The 15,783-nt window shown below is 45.8% G+C and overlaps 1 protein-coding gene across 8 annotated transcripts in view; it reads left to right on the top strand.

The window, feature by feature from the left end:
• Nucleotides 1-8,288: 8,288 nt before the first annotated feature.
• The window catches only part of EXOC1 (exocyst complex component 1), a 143,000-nt gene continuing 135,505 nt past the window's right edge, over nucleotides 8,289-15,783 (top strand). For 5 of the 8 annotated variants that reach the window (XM_063920898.1, XM_063920902.1, XM_063920900.1 and 2 more), the window contains exons 1-2: nucleotides 8,289-8,407; nucleotides 12,990-13,145. In XM_063920898.1, coding sequence (XP_063776968.1) covers nucleotides 13,022-13,145 — 124 coding nt within the window. In that variant the 5' untranslated portion in view covers nucleotides 8,289-8,407; nucleotides 12,990-13,021. Of the gene's footprint in view, nucleotides 8,408-8,529; nucleotides 8,631-12,989; nucleotides 13,146-15,783 lie in introns of those variants that run through there. The other 3 variants (XM_063920903.1, XM_063920901.1, XM_063920897.1) reach the window with 2 other exon arrangements.

Below are 15,783 nucleotides of genomic sequence, written 5' to 3'. Positions count from 1 at the left end.
CCTATCCATTAGCATACCTGTAATAGAGAATTCATTAATATGCCGATCCAGCCGGCATATGGTGGCGGCCAAAAGAACGGCTCAATTAACCTAAATTAACCTTAAATAACTAACCATCTAAATTTACTAAAACTTATCACAAACCGGTAATAGGTGACAACTCAACCCCCACAGTGACTACCCACCGCTCCTGGGTGCCCTGCCGCTGCCTTCCCGGACGGGTGGTCAAGCGGCCATAAGTCGATGGAGGTGAGTGCACCTAAACCACACCAAACTGTAAAACACTACAGTTTTCCATACAAATACAAAACTGCCGTTCTTTTCCGCCAATAAATAGCCAACGATAAACCAGCCAACAACTTAACGCCAAGGCACCACGTGCCAGAATTTCTGACCACCAGGGCGGGAGGGTGGGAAAGCAAATCACCACCAAAGAGATCTAAGATGGCCTCACCTTCCCTATATATATCAAACCCTCCCCTTAAACAGGCTGTACTTTCCTAACAGCTAGGTCCACCCCTCACCAGATGTTTAACTCTTTCCTTTCCTATGTAGTCAATTCTCTCTCCTATCTATTCCTAGACTGTTACAAATTAACTTAATCGGATCTGTGTCAACAAACCAATATGATCATATAACAACAAATTAGGATTGTTATAACTGCACACAGAAGGACCTTTACAGTTCATGGATTTTTATTTTACTTTGCTGTTCTCAGCTTTTCCATTTTTTTATATATTATTTTCTGTATGTGAATATTAATTGTTTTCATACATATATAATAAATTGTACTTTTACTGTGCTCCATTTTCCCGGCTTTTCTGACTGACACATTGTCTAATAAGTGTGATGTTTATTGGTCCCATGGGCCTAGGGGGTCATTCCGAGTTGTTCGCTCGCAAGCTGCTTTTAGCAGCTTTGCACACGCTAAGCCGCCGCCTACTGGGAGTGAATCTTAGCATATTAAAATTGCAAAGATTAGCAGAATTGCGAATAGACACTTCTTAGCAGTTTCTGAGTAGCTCCAGACTTACTCGGCATCTGCGATCAGTTCAGTGCTTGTCGTTCCTGGTTTGACGTCACAAACACACCCAGCGTTCGCCCAGACACTCCTCCGTTTCTCCAGCCACTCCCGCGTTTTTCCCAGAAACGGTATCGTTTTTTCACACACTCCCATAAAACGGCCTGTTTCCGCCCAGAAACACCCACTTCCTGTCAATCACATTACGATCACCAGAACGAAGAAAAAACCTTGTAATGCCGTTAGTAAAATACCTAACTGCATAGCAAATTTACTTGGCGCAGTCGCACTGCGGACATTGCGCATGCGCATTAGCAACTATTCGCTCCGTTGCGACAAAAAAATAACGAGCGAACAACTCGGAATGACCCCCCCTAATACAGACCTGATCGCAGCAGCAAATTTGTTAGTGAATGAACAAAACCATGGGGGTAATTCTGAGTTGATCGCAGCAGCAATTTTGTTAGCAATTGGGCAAAACCATGGCCCTCATTCCGAGTTGTTCGCTCGCAAGGCGATTTTAGCAGTATTGCACACGCTAAGCCGCCGCCTACTGGGAGTGAATCTTAGCATCTTAAAATTGCGAACGATGTATTCGCAATATTGCGATTACACACCTCGTAGCAGTTTCTGAGTAGCTCCAGACTTACTCGGCATCTGCGATCAGTTCAGTGCTTGTCGTTCCTGGTTTGACGTCACAAACACACCCAGCGTTCGCCCAGACACTCCTCCGTTTCTCCGGCCACTCCTGCGTTTTTTCCGGAAACGGTAGCGTTTTTTCCCACACGCCCATAAAACGGCCTGTTTCCGCCCAGTAACACCCATTTCCTGTCAATCACACTACGATCGCCTGAGCGAAGAAAAAGCTGTGAGTAAAAATCCAAACTTCATAGCAAATTTACTTGGCGCAGTCGCAGTGCGGACATTGCGCATGCACACTAAGCGGAAAAACGCTGCGATGCGAAGAAATTTTCCGAGCGAACGACTCGGAATGACCTCCCATGTGCACTGCAGGGGAGGCAGATATAACATGTGCAGAGAGAGATAGCTTTTGGTGGGTTGTTTTGTTTCTGTGCAGGGTAAATACTGGCTACTTTATTTTGACACTGCAATTTAGATTTCAGCTTGAACACACCCCACCCAAATCTAACTCTCTCTGCACATGTTATATCTGCCCACCCTGCAGTGCACATGGATTTGCCCATTAGCTAACAAATTTGCTGCTACGATCAGGTCTAAATTATCCCCCATGAGCGCTTCTATTTTTTTTGTATTGTGTATCTTAGTCTAATGAGGAGTAGAACACAACTTCGCTATAGAGGTGAACGTGGGTCCAACATCACACTTTAATTTTTTATTCCAATCAGGTGCGCATTAATAATAGACACCGCAGCTTCAATTGCTCTTTTTTTTGTTGATCACAAGATGTCTTTGTAAACAATATTTGCAGCTTTTCATATATATATATATATATATATATATATATATATATATATATATATATATATATATATTTATATAAAGTCATTCTGGACTTGAGGAGCCTGTGCAATTTCCTATTAAAAATATAAAAATAGTATCCATAATTCATAAACAGTCCCTAGAAGTATAGTTATCCCACAAAACTATACTGTAGTTACTGTAAGTGATAGTGAGTGCCCCCCAGCCATATACATTATATACAGTGTTCACTTCTTGATAAAGAGGAGGGTACTCCTTGAAACGCGTTGAAGCTGCTGGAGAGACCACTTGCTGCAGGAGGAAACTGGTAAAATCCACCAACATCGGGAGAAGCAGGTGTAACATCGCATCCAGTTCTGCAGCACAAGACATTTGCACCACCTGCACTATCCGAGGAATGTGTATTTCCCCACAAGCAAGTGATATACCAAACTGGTATTTTTTTTAAATTGACTGTGTATTTTAAATAAATCCTTTTATAACCTCTATTGGGACGCAAGCCTTGTTTGCACAGATGAATGATACCTTTATATGAACACGAGAAATTTTTGTTATGTAAGTTTCATTCTAATTAAAAGTGAAAAAAGGCCTGTTTGATGAGTTTAAAGCAGGGGTGGGGAACCTTTTTTCTACCAAGGGCCATTTGGATATTTATAAAATCCTTCAGGGGCCATACAAAAATTATCAACTTAAAAATTAGCCTGCCCCCAGTAGTTATGCCCCAGTAGATATGCCGCAAGTCAGTAGTTATGCCCCCAATCAGTAGATATACCCCCAGTCAGTTGTTATGCCCCAGTAGATATGCCCCCAGTCACATGTTATGCCCCAGTAGATATGCCCCCAGTTACTTGTTATGCCCCATTAGGTATGACCTCTAGTAGCGCGCTTACACACACACATTAAAAGAAAAAAACCCACAATACTCACCAGCCCCTGCTCCTGCTTCTAGACCATTGCCCTCTGCTTTGCCGTCCGCTCCTCAGAACTATCGGAGAGATGTCATGACATCTCTCCCATAGCAACGCACACTGCTAGATCCGGAAGCCGAGCTCAGGAGTGAGCTCCTGCCTCCAGCTGCTGCTGAGGGGAAGAAGCCAGGCGCCCGCTTGTAACAAAACCTCAGTGGGCGCCCGGCATCTCCACGGTTAGGTGAGCCTGGCCGGGCCGGATCAAGTGGCTCTGCGGGCCTTATACGGCCCACGGGCCTGAGGTTCCCCACCCCTGGTTTAAAGAAACTGCTACGTGAACTCGGGACAGAATTTCATTGTAAGTTTTGTTCTTGAGAGAGCAAGAGATTGTCCAGATTTGAGAAGAGACTAATGTATCAGAGAAACATAGCGCTGGTTTACTCTTTTCTTTTTCTTTTAACACTATATACAGTACCTACTTGTTTGCGTCACATTGTGTAATAAAATGTTATTGTGGAGACTTGCAGATAGATATATATATATATATATATATATATATATCATAATATAAATGCAATATTACACTGTACATTTGAGATGGAAGCAACACCTGTTAGCTGAACACGAGTTTTACACTCGCCGGAGGTCACTGAGTTCTTTACACGGGATGCAGTTAAATTGCCGGCGGTCAGGATCCTGATGCCGGAAATCCTGACTGCTGACAATGACGCCAGCCAGAATCCCGGCTCACAGGGGCTATTCCAACTCGTGGGTGTCCATGACACCCATAGAGTGGGAAGAAAACCTGTGGCGAGCGCAGCAAACCGTGCCCTCAAGGGGACTCTCTGCCCTCGCCACGCTGCCGGTATACTGACAGTTGGGATGCTGTTGCCTGTATAATGACGGACGGCATCCTGACCGTCGGTAATTCATACTGATCCCCTTTACACTGTGACTGCATACGCCAACCTGCGACCGAAAACGGCGCCCTGCGACCATGCACAGGCATACGTAATGCAACTAGTCTTTCCCATTACGTGCCATATGGGTGATAGATAAGCATGGCTACATCTGTATAGAGTTAAAAAGCCCATTGACTGCTGGCAGGCAAAATTTGATATTAAATTAGTTTACTGTACAGCATTATGGTATGCACTTTTCTCTCTTTCTGTATATATATACACACTGCTCAAAAAAATAAAGGGAACACTTAAACAACACAATGTAACTCCAAGTCAATCACACTTCTGTGAAATCAAACTGTCCACTTAGGAAGCAACACTGATTGACAATCAATTTCACATGCTGTTGTGCAAATGGAATAGACAACAGGTGGGAATTATAGGCAATTAGCAAGACACCCCCAATAAAGGAGTTGTTCTGCAGGTGGTGACCACAGACCACTTCTCAGCTCCTATGCTTTCTGGCTGATGTTTTGGTCACTTTTGAAAGCTGGCGGTGCTTTCACTCTAGTGGTAGCATGAGACGGAGTCTACAACCCACACAAGTGGCTCAGGTAGTGCAGCTCATCCAGGATGGCACATCAATGCGAGCTTTGGCAAGAAGGTTTGCTGTGTCTGTCAGCGTAGTGTCCAGAGCATGGAGGCGCTACCAGGAGACAGGCCAGTACATCAGGAGACGTGGAGGCGGCTGTAGGAGGGCAACAACCCAGCAGCAGGACCGCTACCTCCGCCTTTGTGCAAGAAGGAACAGGAGGAGCACTGCCAGAGCCCTGCAAAATGACCTCCAGCAAGCCACAAATGTGCATGTGTCTACTCAAACAATCAGAAACAGACTCCATGAGGGTGGTATGAGGGCCCGACGTCCACAGGTGGGGGTTGTGCTTACAGCCCAACACCGTGCAGGACGTTTGGCATTTGCCAGAGAACACCAAGATTGGCAAATTCGCCACTGGCGCTTTGTGCTCTTCACAGATGAAAGCAGGTTCTCACTGAGCACATGTGACAGACGTGTCAGAGTCTGGAGATGACAAGGAGAACGTTCTGCTGCCTACAACATCCTCCAGCATGACCGGTTTGGCAGTGGGTCAGTAATGGTGTGGGGTGGCATTTCTTTGGGGGGCCGCACAGCCCTCCATGTGCTCGCCAGAGGTAGCCTGACTGCCATTAGGTACCGAGATGAGATCCTCAGACCCCTTGTGAGACCATATGCTGGTGCGGTTGGCCCTGGGTTCCGCCTAATGCAAGACAGTGCTAGACCTCATGTAGCTGGAGTGTGTCAGCAGTTCCTGCAAGACGAAGGCATTGATGCTATGGACTGGCCCGCCCGTTCCCCAGACCTGAATCCAATTGAGCATATCTGGGACATCATGTCTCGCTCCATCCACCAACGCCACGTTGCACCACAGACTGTCCAGGAGTTGGCGGATGCTTTAGTCCAGGTCTGGGAGGAGATCCCGCAGGAGACTATCCGCCACCTCATCAGGAGCATGCCCAGGCATTGTAGGGAGGTCATACAGGCACGTGGAGGCCACACACACTACTGAGCCTCATTTTGACTTGTTTTAAGGACATTACATCAAAGTTGGATCAGCCTGCAGTGTTTTTTCCCACTTTAATTTTGAGTGTGACTCCAAATCCAGACCTCCATGGGTTAATAAATTTGATTTCCATTGATAATTTTTAGGTGATTTTGTTGTCAGCACATTCAACTATGTAAAGAACAAAGTATTTAATAAGAATATTTCATTCATTCAGATCTAGGATGTGGTATTTTAGTGTTCCCTTTATTTTTTTGAGCAGTTTATATACACTTATATATGAACACTTAACAGCTCTCCTTTTGCCTTGTGTGACTGGCAGTAGCAGATCTTGCCACGGGCAAGCAGGACTTTTGCACGGGGCGCCTCCGTCCGGAGGGCGCCGCACCAGGGCAAGATCCGCTGCTGCTGTGCCCCCCGCTGCCTGCCGCTGTGAAGGGAAACTAGACGCATGCGCGTCTAGTTTCCCTTCGTGGAGAGGTCCTTTACTGTGCGGTGCGCGATGACGTCATTGCGCACCGCACATCATTTCAGTCTGTACAGGGGGCGTAAATGACCACGCCCCCTGTACGAAGCCACGCCCCCTATTGCCGCCAGGGACGCCCAGAGCCCCAGAACCGGCCCTGGTGACTGGGGTGACGGAAGCGGAGTACCCGGTCCCCAGAACTGAGCACTGCAGCCAGGGAAAGCTCTCCTGGCTGCAGTGGCTTCTCACCCCCCAGTGCACTTGCTAGTGCCGCCCTGTGCAGTCAGCACTGAGCACTGCGGCCTTGGTCTCCTGACTGCAGCGGCTCTTTACATCCCCTGCTGCGCTGGGGGGTTATCAAATCACTGCCATGGCCGCCAGAGAGGGTCCTAGTGCCAGTATTACATTTTGAAATTGGCGCCTAGTGCCTTTTGTCCTTTTAAAAATGGTGCCCTCACAATGAGCATGAAACCTCTGGCAACGAGCATGGAACACAGGGCATGAAACCATTGGAAACAAGCACGAGACCCCTGGCAACGAACATGAAACCGCTGGCAAGGAGCATGGAACCCAGGGCATCAAACTATTGGCAACAAGCATGAGACCCCTGGCAACAAGCAGGTTATTTAAAAATAATTAAAGGCCTTACTGTGGCCTAATCACCCAAATTTAACTCTCTCTGCACATGTTATATCTGCCCACGCAGCAGTGCACATGGTTTTGCTCAACTGCTAAAAAAATTGCTGCTATGATCTGGTCTGAATTAACCCCATTATTGTGTGTGGAGCATAAAATGGTGTCAGGGGCATAACTGTATGTGGCATAATGTGTAGTGACCATTACAGTGTATGGCGAAATGTGTGGCATAACGTGGAATGAACATTACAGTGTGTGGAATACTGCTGAATGGGCATTACGATGTGTGGTATAATGTGTAAGGGGCGTTACAATAAGGAGCAGAAGTGACAAATAATGTAAAGGGCATGAATAAGTTTTTTTTCCCTGTGTTGAATAGGGGGCTCTACCTGGTGTAATGTGTATAAGGGGTACTAATGTGTGGTGTAATATGACTATCGGATACTACCGTGCAATGTAATGTGAATTGGTACTATTCTGCGGCCATGCCCCTTCACCATGAAACCACGCCTATATATATATATATATATATATATATATATATATAGTTCACAGCTTCAGGTTTCTGTCAACGATCTCGGTGGTAGGAATAAATGATACATACTAGTTAATCCTCAGTGAAATTATTTATCCGTGTCTAATGTAACATAAGAGCTATAAATGATCCTGGACAGAGCTGCATCATCCATTTGGATCCTAGAGATGACGGGGGTCATTCCGAGTTGATCGCTTGCTGACATATTTCGCAGTGCATGCGTATGCACCGCAATGCATAGGTGCATCGTACGTGTACAAAGCGGATCGTTGCTGGGCCATGGATTTAACGAAGAATCCATTCGTACAGCCGATCGAAAGGTGATTGACAGAAAGAGGGCGGTTGTGGGTGGCAACTGAACGTTTTCAGGGAGTGTTTGGAAAAACGCAGGCGTGTCCAAGCGTTTGCAGGGCGGGTGTCTGACGTCAATTCCGGGACCAAAAAGACTGAAGTGATCGCAAGGGCTGAGTAAGTCCAGAGCTACTCAGAAACTGCAAAAAACTTTTTCGGCCCGCTCGGCTGCACAGGCGTTCGCATACTTGCAAAGCGGAAATACACTCCCCCGTGGGCGGAGACTTTGCGTTTGCACGGCTGCTAAAAGTAGCTATAGCGAGTGATCAACTCGGAATGACCCCCGACATACTATAATAATAATAATAATAATAATAATACAAACAGCAACAGCAAGCCAATGAATGGCAGAATTACTGTCTGTACACTAGTATGAATAAAGTTCTATGTATTTGAATGTGTCCGTCCTCTCGCAAGGGCTGTCTGGGAGATGTAGTCCTATCGCTTCCCCGGCCTTGGTGTGTCTGGGAGGTGCAGGGAGGAGAGGTGTGTACAGTGTAGTGTCTGTCGGAGACTCTTGTGCCGTCCGGTGAGTATCAGGGCGTCTTTTGCGGTCTTGTCTGTGCGTGGCGACGATACGGTGCGCGTCTGTTGTGTGTGCAGGCTGAGGCTGGGAAGTGCAGGGGCTGATGGACCCACCTTGTTTATAAATACCCCTGGCCTTGCTGCAGTAATATGTCAGTGTGTGTCACCACTATTGCTGTACCCATGCATAGCAGTGCACCATTACACCTTCCTCATAAGGGCTAATAGTAAGTAACATTGCGTTTCCGTTTTATTACTGGAGCTCATCTCATCCCCACAGTAGTCTGAATACTTATACTGGCCTCTGTGTCAGCTTGCACTTTGTTATTGTTGGGGGTATGTGGAGCATATATTATATTGTAGTCAGAATTATAACTTAGGGAACCTCAGACAGGACCAGTGCTTGTTTTTTTGCCCTAGACTATATTTAAAATAATAGTTTTCAGTATTAGTAAAAGTGCCTATATGTATGAAGGTCCACAGTTAAAACTAGAGTTCTGTAGCAGGGAATTTTACTACTCAGTGTGGACTGATATGTTTGTTTTCATTTTGTCAGTAATGACCTGTGGTGTGCTTGTTGTGAGATTTTACTATATTTGTATATTGTACGTGTTCTTGTATTGTGTGTTGTGTAAGATTAGTGTCATGTTGGAGCTTTGTGCTTCAGAGTTATTTTTTCACAAATGAAGATGATGTTTAGAAGTTGTATAACAGCACATAGGAAGCTGATGCATACTTGAGCGCAAATCCGTTTGCGGAGAGTATTTTGTGTTTATGCACTGAGCATGGTCTGGGACAAAGCTTATGCAACTATGGGCAGTACATCGTTGTACGCAAACCAAACCATATCCACTTGTGACTGAAGGGGGCGTAACTGTGTGTAATGGCGCAGTCTCATGTAGGCAAAGCTCATTTAGTGATAATAGAATTACAGACTATGCAGAATTGTGCGGCATCCTGACTATCAGAATACCAACAGTAGAAGGTGAGTATACTTATCTTCCCCACATAGCACCCTAACCCTCCCTCCCCGCAGCCTAAACATAACTCCACCCCCTCCCCCCCACAGCCTAACCCTCCGTGCTGACGCCTGAACCCTAACTTCCCCGGCCCGCAGCCTAAACCTAACCCCTCTGGTCGTAGCCTAACCCACCCTCCCTGCAGCCTAAACCTACCCCCCCCCCCTCCCCGCAGCCTATTCTAACCCACCGTCGTGGTGCCTGAACCTACAACCCCTCCCCCCCTGTAGTCTATCCCTTAACCTCTGGGGGGGGGGGGAGGTGCCTAACCCTATCCCCCCCCCCCCTCCCCGCAGTCTAAACCTAACCTAACACCCACCCGCTTGGTTGGGATTCTGGCGCCGGGCAGGTGACCCTATTCGGGATGCCGGTGCTGACATTCCAAGTAGTGTCGGGATCCCGGCGCCCGGGATTCTGAGCGCTGGGATCTTGACAGGATCGCGTTATAATCCTAGTGTACAGATAGTGGCGGTCCAGCCATACAGATGTGGACAGCTCTCATACCAATGTATGCATTTAGTACCATACAGGAAATGCAGGAGCAATTACCCCCAGCTTGCGTTCAGCACTGCATCGTGTTGAAAGTTAGCTGAGAATTCCTGGGCATGAGCAGAATTGCTACTGAATAAGATCTTGTCTGAAATAAATTCAGTGATTCCATCTCATGTACAAGAATTGATCTGTAGGGCACCATTGGCATTGCAGACCAGGAATTGGTAAATATGATCACAGCCTTATTCATAAATTAACACAGAAAACGCACAAGGCTTCCCTATTTACCATCTCATCTGGGGTGTGTCTTCCTGCATGAATGGACTGCAAAAATGCCCTACCCTCATGACCCGCAGCTGGCACACATGAATCCACGTGCACATCCTTGGCACGTTGCCCGCATCTGCCAAACCTCTAAAGCTGGAGCAAGGCACGTGGCTGTCTATGTGTGGCAATCTGCCATCAACAACCCAAAACACGTGCCACCTATGCCCTTTTTCATACATATATACTTACACACACACATCATTAAGTTCAGCACTCTAGATGAAGTAATAGCATTCACCCGACTACCTATCCTCCTTTAGATAGAGATAACCTGTGTGTGACTGCACAGAAAACATCCAGGATGGCACTTGCAGGCTTTCAAGACAAGTGTATTACAAATAACAAGTTACCACCAATGTTTCTTGGCTACTTACAGTATATAATATACACATGCGCACACAGCGTATATATACTGAGAAATATACATACTAATATGCACTTTTTACCTTTCTTTCTTTCTTTCTTTTTTTTTTTTAAAGAACTTACAAAGAACAAAGAATCACATAGGGATGAGATTACCAAAGGGTAAAAAAGGAGCAGACTAGATGGGCCAAGTGGTACTTATCTGCCGTCAAATTGTACGTCTCTGTGTTTAACACTGATCCAAGCGTTGGGTTGGTAGAACGTTGCTTGCCCACGACTCCACTCAGCTGCCATTAGTACCTCTTACTCCCTAGTTGTGAAAGCATAGGATGGGGACGCCTGGTTGTCCCCCGTTCACAGCTGTCATGGATCGAGGGTTACCTAGCTGCCATTCTCCTTGCAGATCTCTGTGTCATACAGTGTCTTCATTTTCCATTTAAACATTGTTCTTAACCGATTTAATGATAGTGTTAAGCGTAGCTAGTGTTGTTATATTGTTATTGATTATATATCCATTTCCTATAAATAAGTTCCTATTGCCTTAAAAAGGTTTCTGTCCAGATTTTAAAGTTATTTTTAGAAAGACCGTTTTCAGAATTTCTATGGAATGTAGTTTAGAGTCACGCTAACTATCAACAGGTGTTTTGAAAATAATTACGCTACATCACATATTCTGAAAACATAGATAAAAAGTATATGTTTTAAGCAATTCTAAAAAAAATCCTCCTTACAGCTGAAGTGGCCTAGGTAAATGTGAGAATCAGGATTGTAGCAGAAACCAGATAAGAAATGCGTAGTATTCAGTAATAATTCTTATTTCTGATGACATGTTGTTACCTAAGCTTTAAATTGAAAGAACAATACGTGCATGTGATTTGATTGGATGTTAAAGCTACCATACCCCCCTTTTTCCTAATAAATATCTGCCAGACAGTCCATTCCAGTAGGAATGGATCAAACATATTCATGGCATTGTGACCTGTTACCCTTTGTCTGAATGATCTGTTCATCGATCGATCGAACCTATGCTTCCTGATCTCTGACTGACACCGAAGGGCGTTAAAAAATGACAGGGGGCAGATTTATAAACCTGGAGAAGGCATAAGGAAGTGATAAACCAGTGATATGTGCAAGGTGATAACACATGATCCAAGATGTAAATTAATATGTAAATTAACAGTTAGGAGCTGATTGGCTGGTGCCTTTATCGGGATGCGGTCAATATGCCGCCGGCCGGAATCCCGACCGCCACAATCCCGACCGCCACAATCCCGACATATTCTCCCTCCGTGGGTGTCCACGACACCCATAGAGGGAGAATATAATAGTGTGCCGAGCGTAGCGAGGCACCGTGCCCGTAGCGTGGCGAGCGAAGCGAGCCCGCAAGGGGCTGCATTCCGCTCGCCACCCCTGTCGGGATTGTGTGGTCGGGATTCCGGCGTCGGTATTTCGACCGCCGGGATTCAGTCCGGCGGCATTTAGTACTGATCCCCCTTTATCACCTTGCACATATCACTGGTTTATCGCTTCCTTATGCCGTCTGCAGGTTAATACATCTGCCCCAGAGTGATTTACCACCATTCCGACAATAGCATTAGAAAGTTAGTAAAAGGTTCCTAAACAGGTCAGATGGTCTAAACCACTTTTGTAATTTCAGCAGAAGGGCTGAGTGTCTCCTATACAGATATGTTTAGGGCTTGCAAGCCAAGGTTGTATATTTTATCAAGGGGGGATACAACAATATCAAGGGAAATGCGACAGACCTTGCGCAACCTCATTGGTTACTCTGATGGTGTCGCAGGTGATCAGATGCTGTGTCCTTGGACGCAGCAGAGGATTGAACATGCATGCAGGAGGAGTCTACTTATACCAGACATCTCCTGCTGCATTATAATGTGTGCATTGCTGCTGCTGCTTCTTCCAAGTAATCACCAGCGATGCTCATTCTGTCCACATTTGAATGACCCCCACTCTTCATATGCAAACAGCTCCTGTCTGGGGTTATTGACCTTATAAGGGGTTGCAGTTGAAATGCCGGCTGTCGGGATCCCGGCGTTCAGGATACAGACACCGAAATCCCGACAGCCGACAATGCTGACAGCCGGAATACCGGCGCACCAGGGCTATTCCCACTCATGGGTGTCCACGACATCTATAGAGTGGGAATAGATCCTGTGGCAAGCGCAGCGAGGCCCCAAGGTGGGACTTAGAGCTCGCCTCGCTGCCGGTATTCTGGCGGGTGGGATGCCACTGTCGGGATATTGACAGCTAGCATCCCGTCCGCCGGTAAAACATATGGCATCCCTTATAAGTATTGGAAGTGTCAGGTCTTGATGTTGGCCCTTGCAATCGACTTCCCATTGCATTTAAACTTTTGTTCTATAGGTTGGTATCGATGTAAAACAAATTGTAAGAAGATGACTGCGATAAAGCACGCCCTGCAGAGGGACATATTTACGCCAAATGATGAACGTCTCCTGAGCATTGTGAATGTGTGCAAGGCTGGGAAAAAGAAGAAGAACTGCTTCTTGTGTGCGACTGGTAAGTCTGCAGAAACTGGGATCACACGTGGTTACATTTATTTCCTCACACATTTACCAATCAAAGGTACAGAAACGTTTTCTGCTGTAAAGTCTGGTGGTGTATTTATTCTGACGGTACTACTGTCAGTATACATGTGGTAAGATCAGATACAATATAATATGACAAGAACTGTGAATTGTCTAGGCAGTCAGTAGGTCAACTGATAAGTCACAGAAGAGCAATTATCATAATGGTGGCATAAACCATACTGTAGTCCGGGTGTGGATTATTACATGTACACTAAAACGGTCTACAGTCAATAGGTCTACCACTGATGGTAGACATGCATTAGGTCAGCAGGGCCAAAAGGTCGACATAGAGTAGGTAGACAGTAGGAAAGGTCAACATGTAAATGGTCCACACTATTTTTTTGGGGTGTTTTGTCACTTTTCTGCCACAAACAAGCCCCATTAGTGTACCACGTCCCCTTGCATGGCTCGCTACGCTCTTCATGCTTTGGGCAAGGTTACTATTCCCAATTGTAGTCCACGTGGATGGTAAAGTATGACAAGGTTGAAAAAAAAATGGAAAAGACAAACAAAACAAAAATAAACAAACTTGTGTCTGCCATATGTCGACCTTTTGACCACGTCGACCTAATACATGTCTACCATTAGTAGTAGATCTATAGTCTGGATACCCTGTAGTCCAGGGGAAAATTCCACTAAATTCCACTAAAATTCTGCTGTATTATACATTTGGCAGTGCTTACTGAGAAATGTACAGGGACAAATGTAATTACATCATATTACGTACTAGACAAATCTGATGTGATATCACCACAAATTGTGACAAATTGTGTGGTTTCATTTATATATGGATATTTTTCACTTTAATGTTTTGTTCGGGCAACTATTGTTTTACTATAGTTTTCTTGCATTTATGTGATTGTCTGTTTCATTTGCATCTGTTGGACAAAGTATATGTATCTTTTTTTTTTCTTTCTTTTTTTTGGCCAATCTTATTACTCAGTCTCCGTATTAATTTTTTTTCCCCTTAGGGTGGGTACACACCTGAATGCTGGGCAATCGGACCAATGGTCGGACGGAATTCCCTTCGGCCTGGACCATGCCTGATTGCCCGTACACACCAGCCCGATGTAATGAATGACAGAACAATCACTATTCTGTCTTTCATTGCAAAGAGCTGGGTCGCATGCAATATCTTCCGGTTGACAATACAGCACAGTCCATTGGAGGATGTCGCATACTGACCGTGGGAGCGCGCAGTTGTACACACTAGATGATTTGTCGTTTCAATATGGCAAATTGGTACAATATTGTTCTGGTGTGTACCCACCCTTAGAGAGGGGGGTATTTATTAAAGCTTGGTGAGAGATACAATTGTAAGAGATAAAATACTAGCCAATCAGCTTCTGCTTTACATTTTACAGGCTGTGTTTAAAAAATGGCAGTTAGAAGCGGATTGGTCAGTACTTAATCTCTCAAAATTTTTTATCTCTCTACAAGCTTTGATAAATAGTACTTTGTATAGTTTTGACCCTTTCATTGGGATGGTAGGCAGTTACAGTATGTTTGTGCGTTGGAGCTGGTTCTGAGTTGGGAGCAAAAAAAAGAGGAAGTAACTTTGCACCTGGGAAAACCTTGTTGCAATGTAAGGGGTGCAAATGCATGTATTATTTTTGCATACAGGGTAAATGTTGGCTTTTTTTTTTTTAGCATGTAGCTCACAAATGCTGGCAGCTTTATATTTGCACTTAGATTTGAGTTTGGGAATAGCCCTGCTATGGTGCAGTGTTACTTTATTATTGTTGTTTTCTCTGACGTCCTAGTGGATGCTGGGAACTCCGTAAGGACCATGGGGAATAGCGGCTCCGCAGGAGACTGGGCACAAAAGTAAAGCTTTAGGACTACCTGGTGTGCACTGGCTCCTCCCCCCATGACCCTCCTCCAAGCCTCAGTTAGATTTTTGTGCCCGGCCGAGAAGGGTGCACACTAGGGGCTCTCCTGAGCTTCTTAGTGAAAGTTTAGTTTTAGGTTTTTTATTTTCAGTGAGACCTGCTGGCAACAGGCTCACTGCATCGAGGGACTAAGGGGAGAAGAAGCGAACTCACCTGCGTGCAGAGTGGATTGGGCTTCTTAGGCTACTGGACACCATTAGCTCCAGAGGGACCGAACACAGGCCCAGCCTCGGAGCTCGGTCCCAGAGCCGCGCCGCCGGCCCCCTTACAGAGCCAGAAGCAAGAAGAGGTCCGGAAAAATCGGCGGCAGAAGACATCAGTCTTCAACAAGGTAGCGCACAGCACTGCAGCTGTGCGCCATTGTTACTCAGGCACACTTCACACTTCGGTCACTGAGGGTGCAGGGCGCTAGGGGGGGGCGCCCTGAGCAGCAATGTAAACACCTTGGCTGGCATAAATACACCACATATAACCCCCAGGGCTATATGGATGTATTTTAACCCCTGCCAGAACTCACCAAAAAGCGGGAGAAAAGGCCGCCGAGAAGGGGGCGGAGCCTATCTCCTCAGCACACGGGCGCCATTTTCCATCACAGCTCCGCTGGAAGGACGTCTCCCTGACTCTCCCCTGCAGTCCTGCACTACAGAAAAGGGTAAAAAAGAGAGGGGGGCACTA

This window comes from Pseudophryne corroboree, chromosome 1 (assembly GCF_028390025.1).
Source record: "Pseudophryne corroboree isolate aPseCor3 chromosome 1, aPseCor3.hap2, whole genome shotgun sequence".
NCBI lineage: Eukaryota > Metazoa > Chordata > Amphibia > Anura > Myobatrachidae > Pseudophryne > Pseudophryne corroboree.
This window is presented reverse-complemented; position numbering and strand designations above follow the sequence as displayed.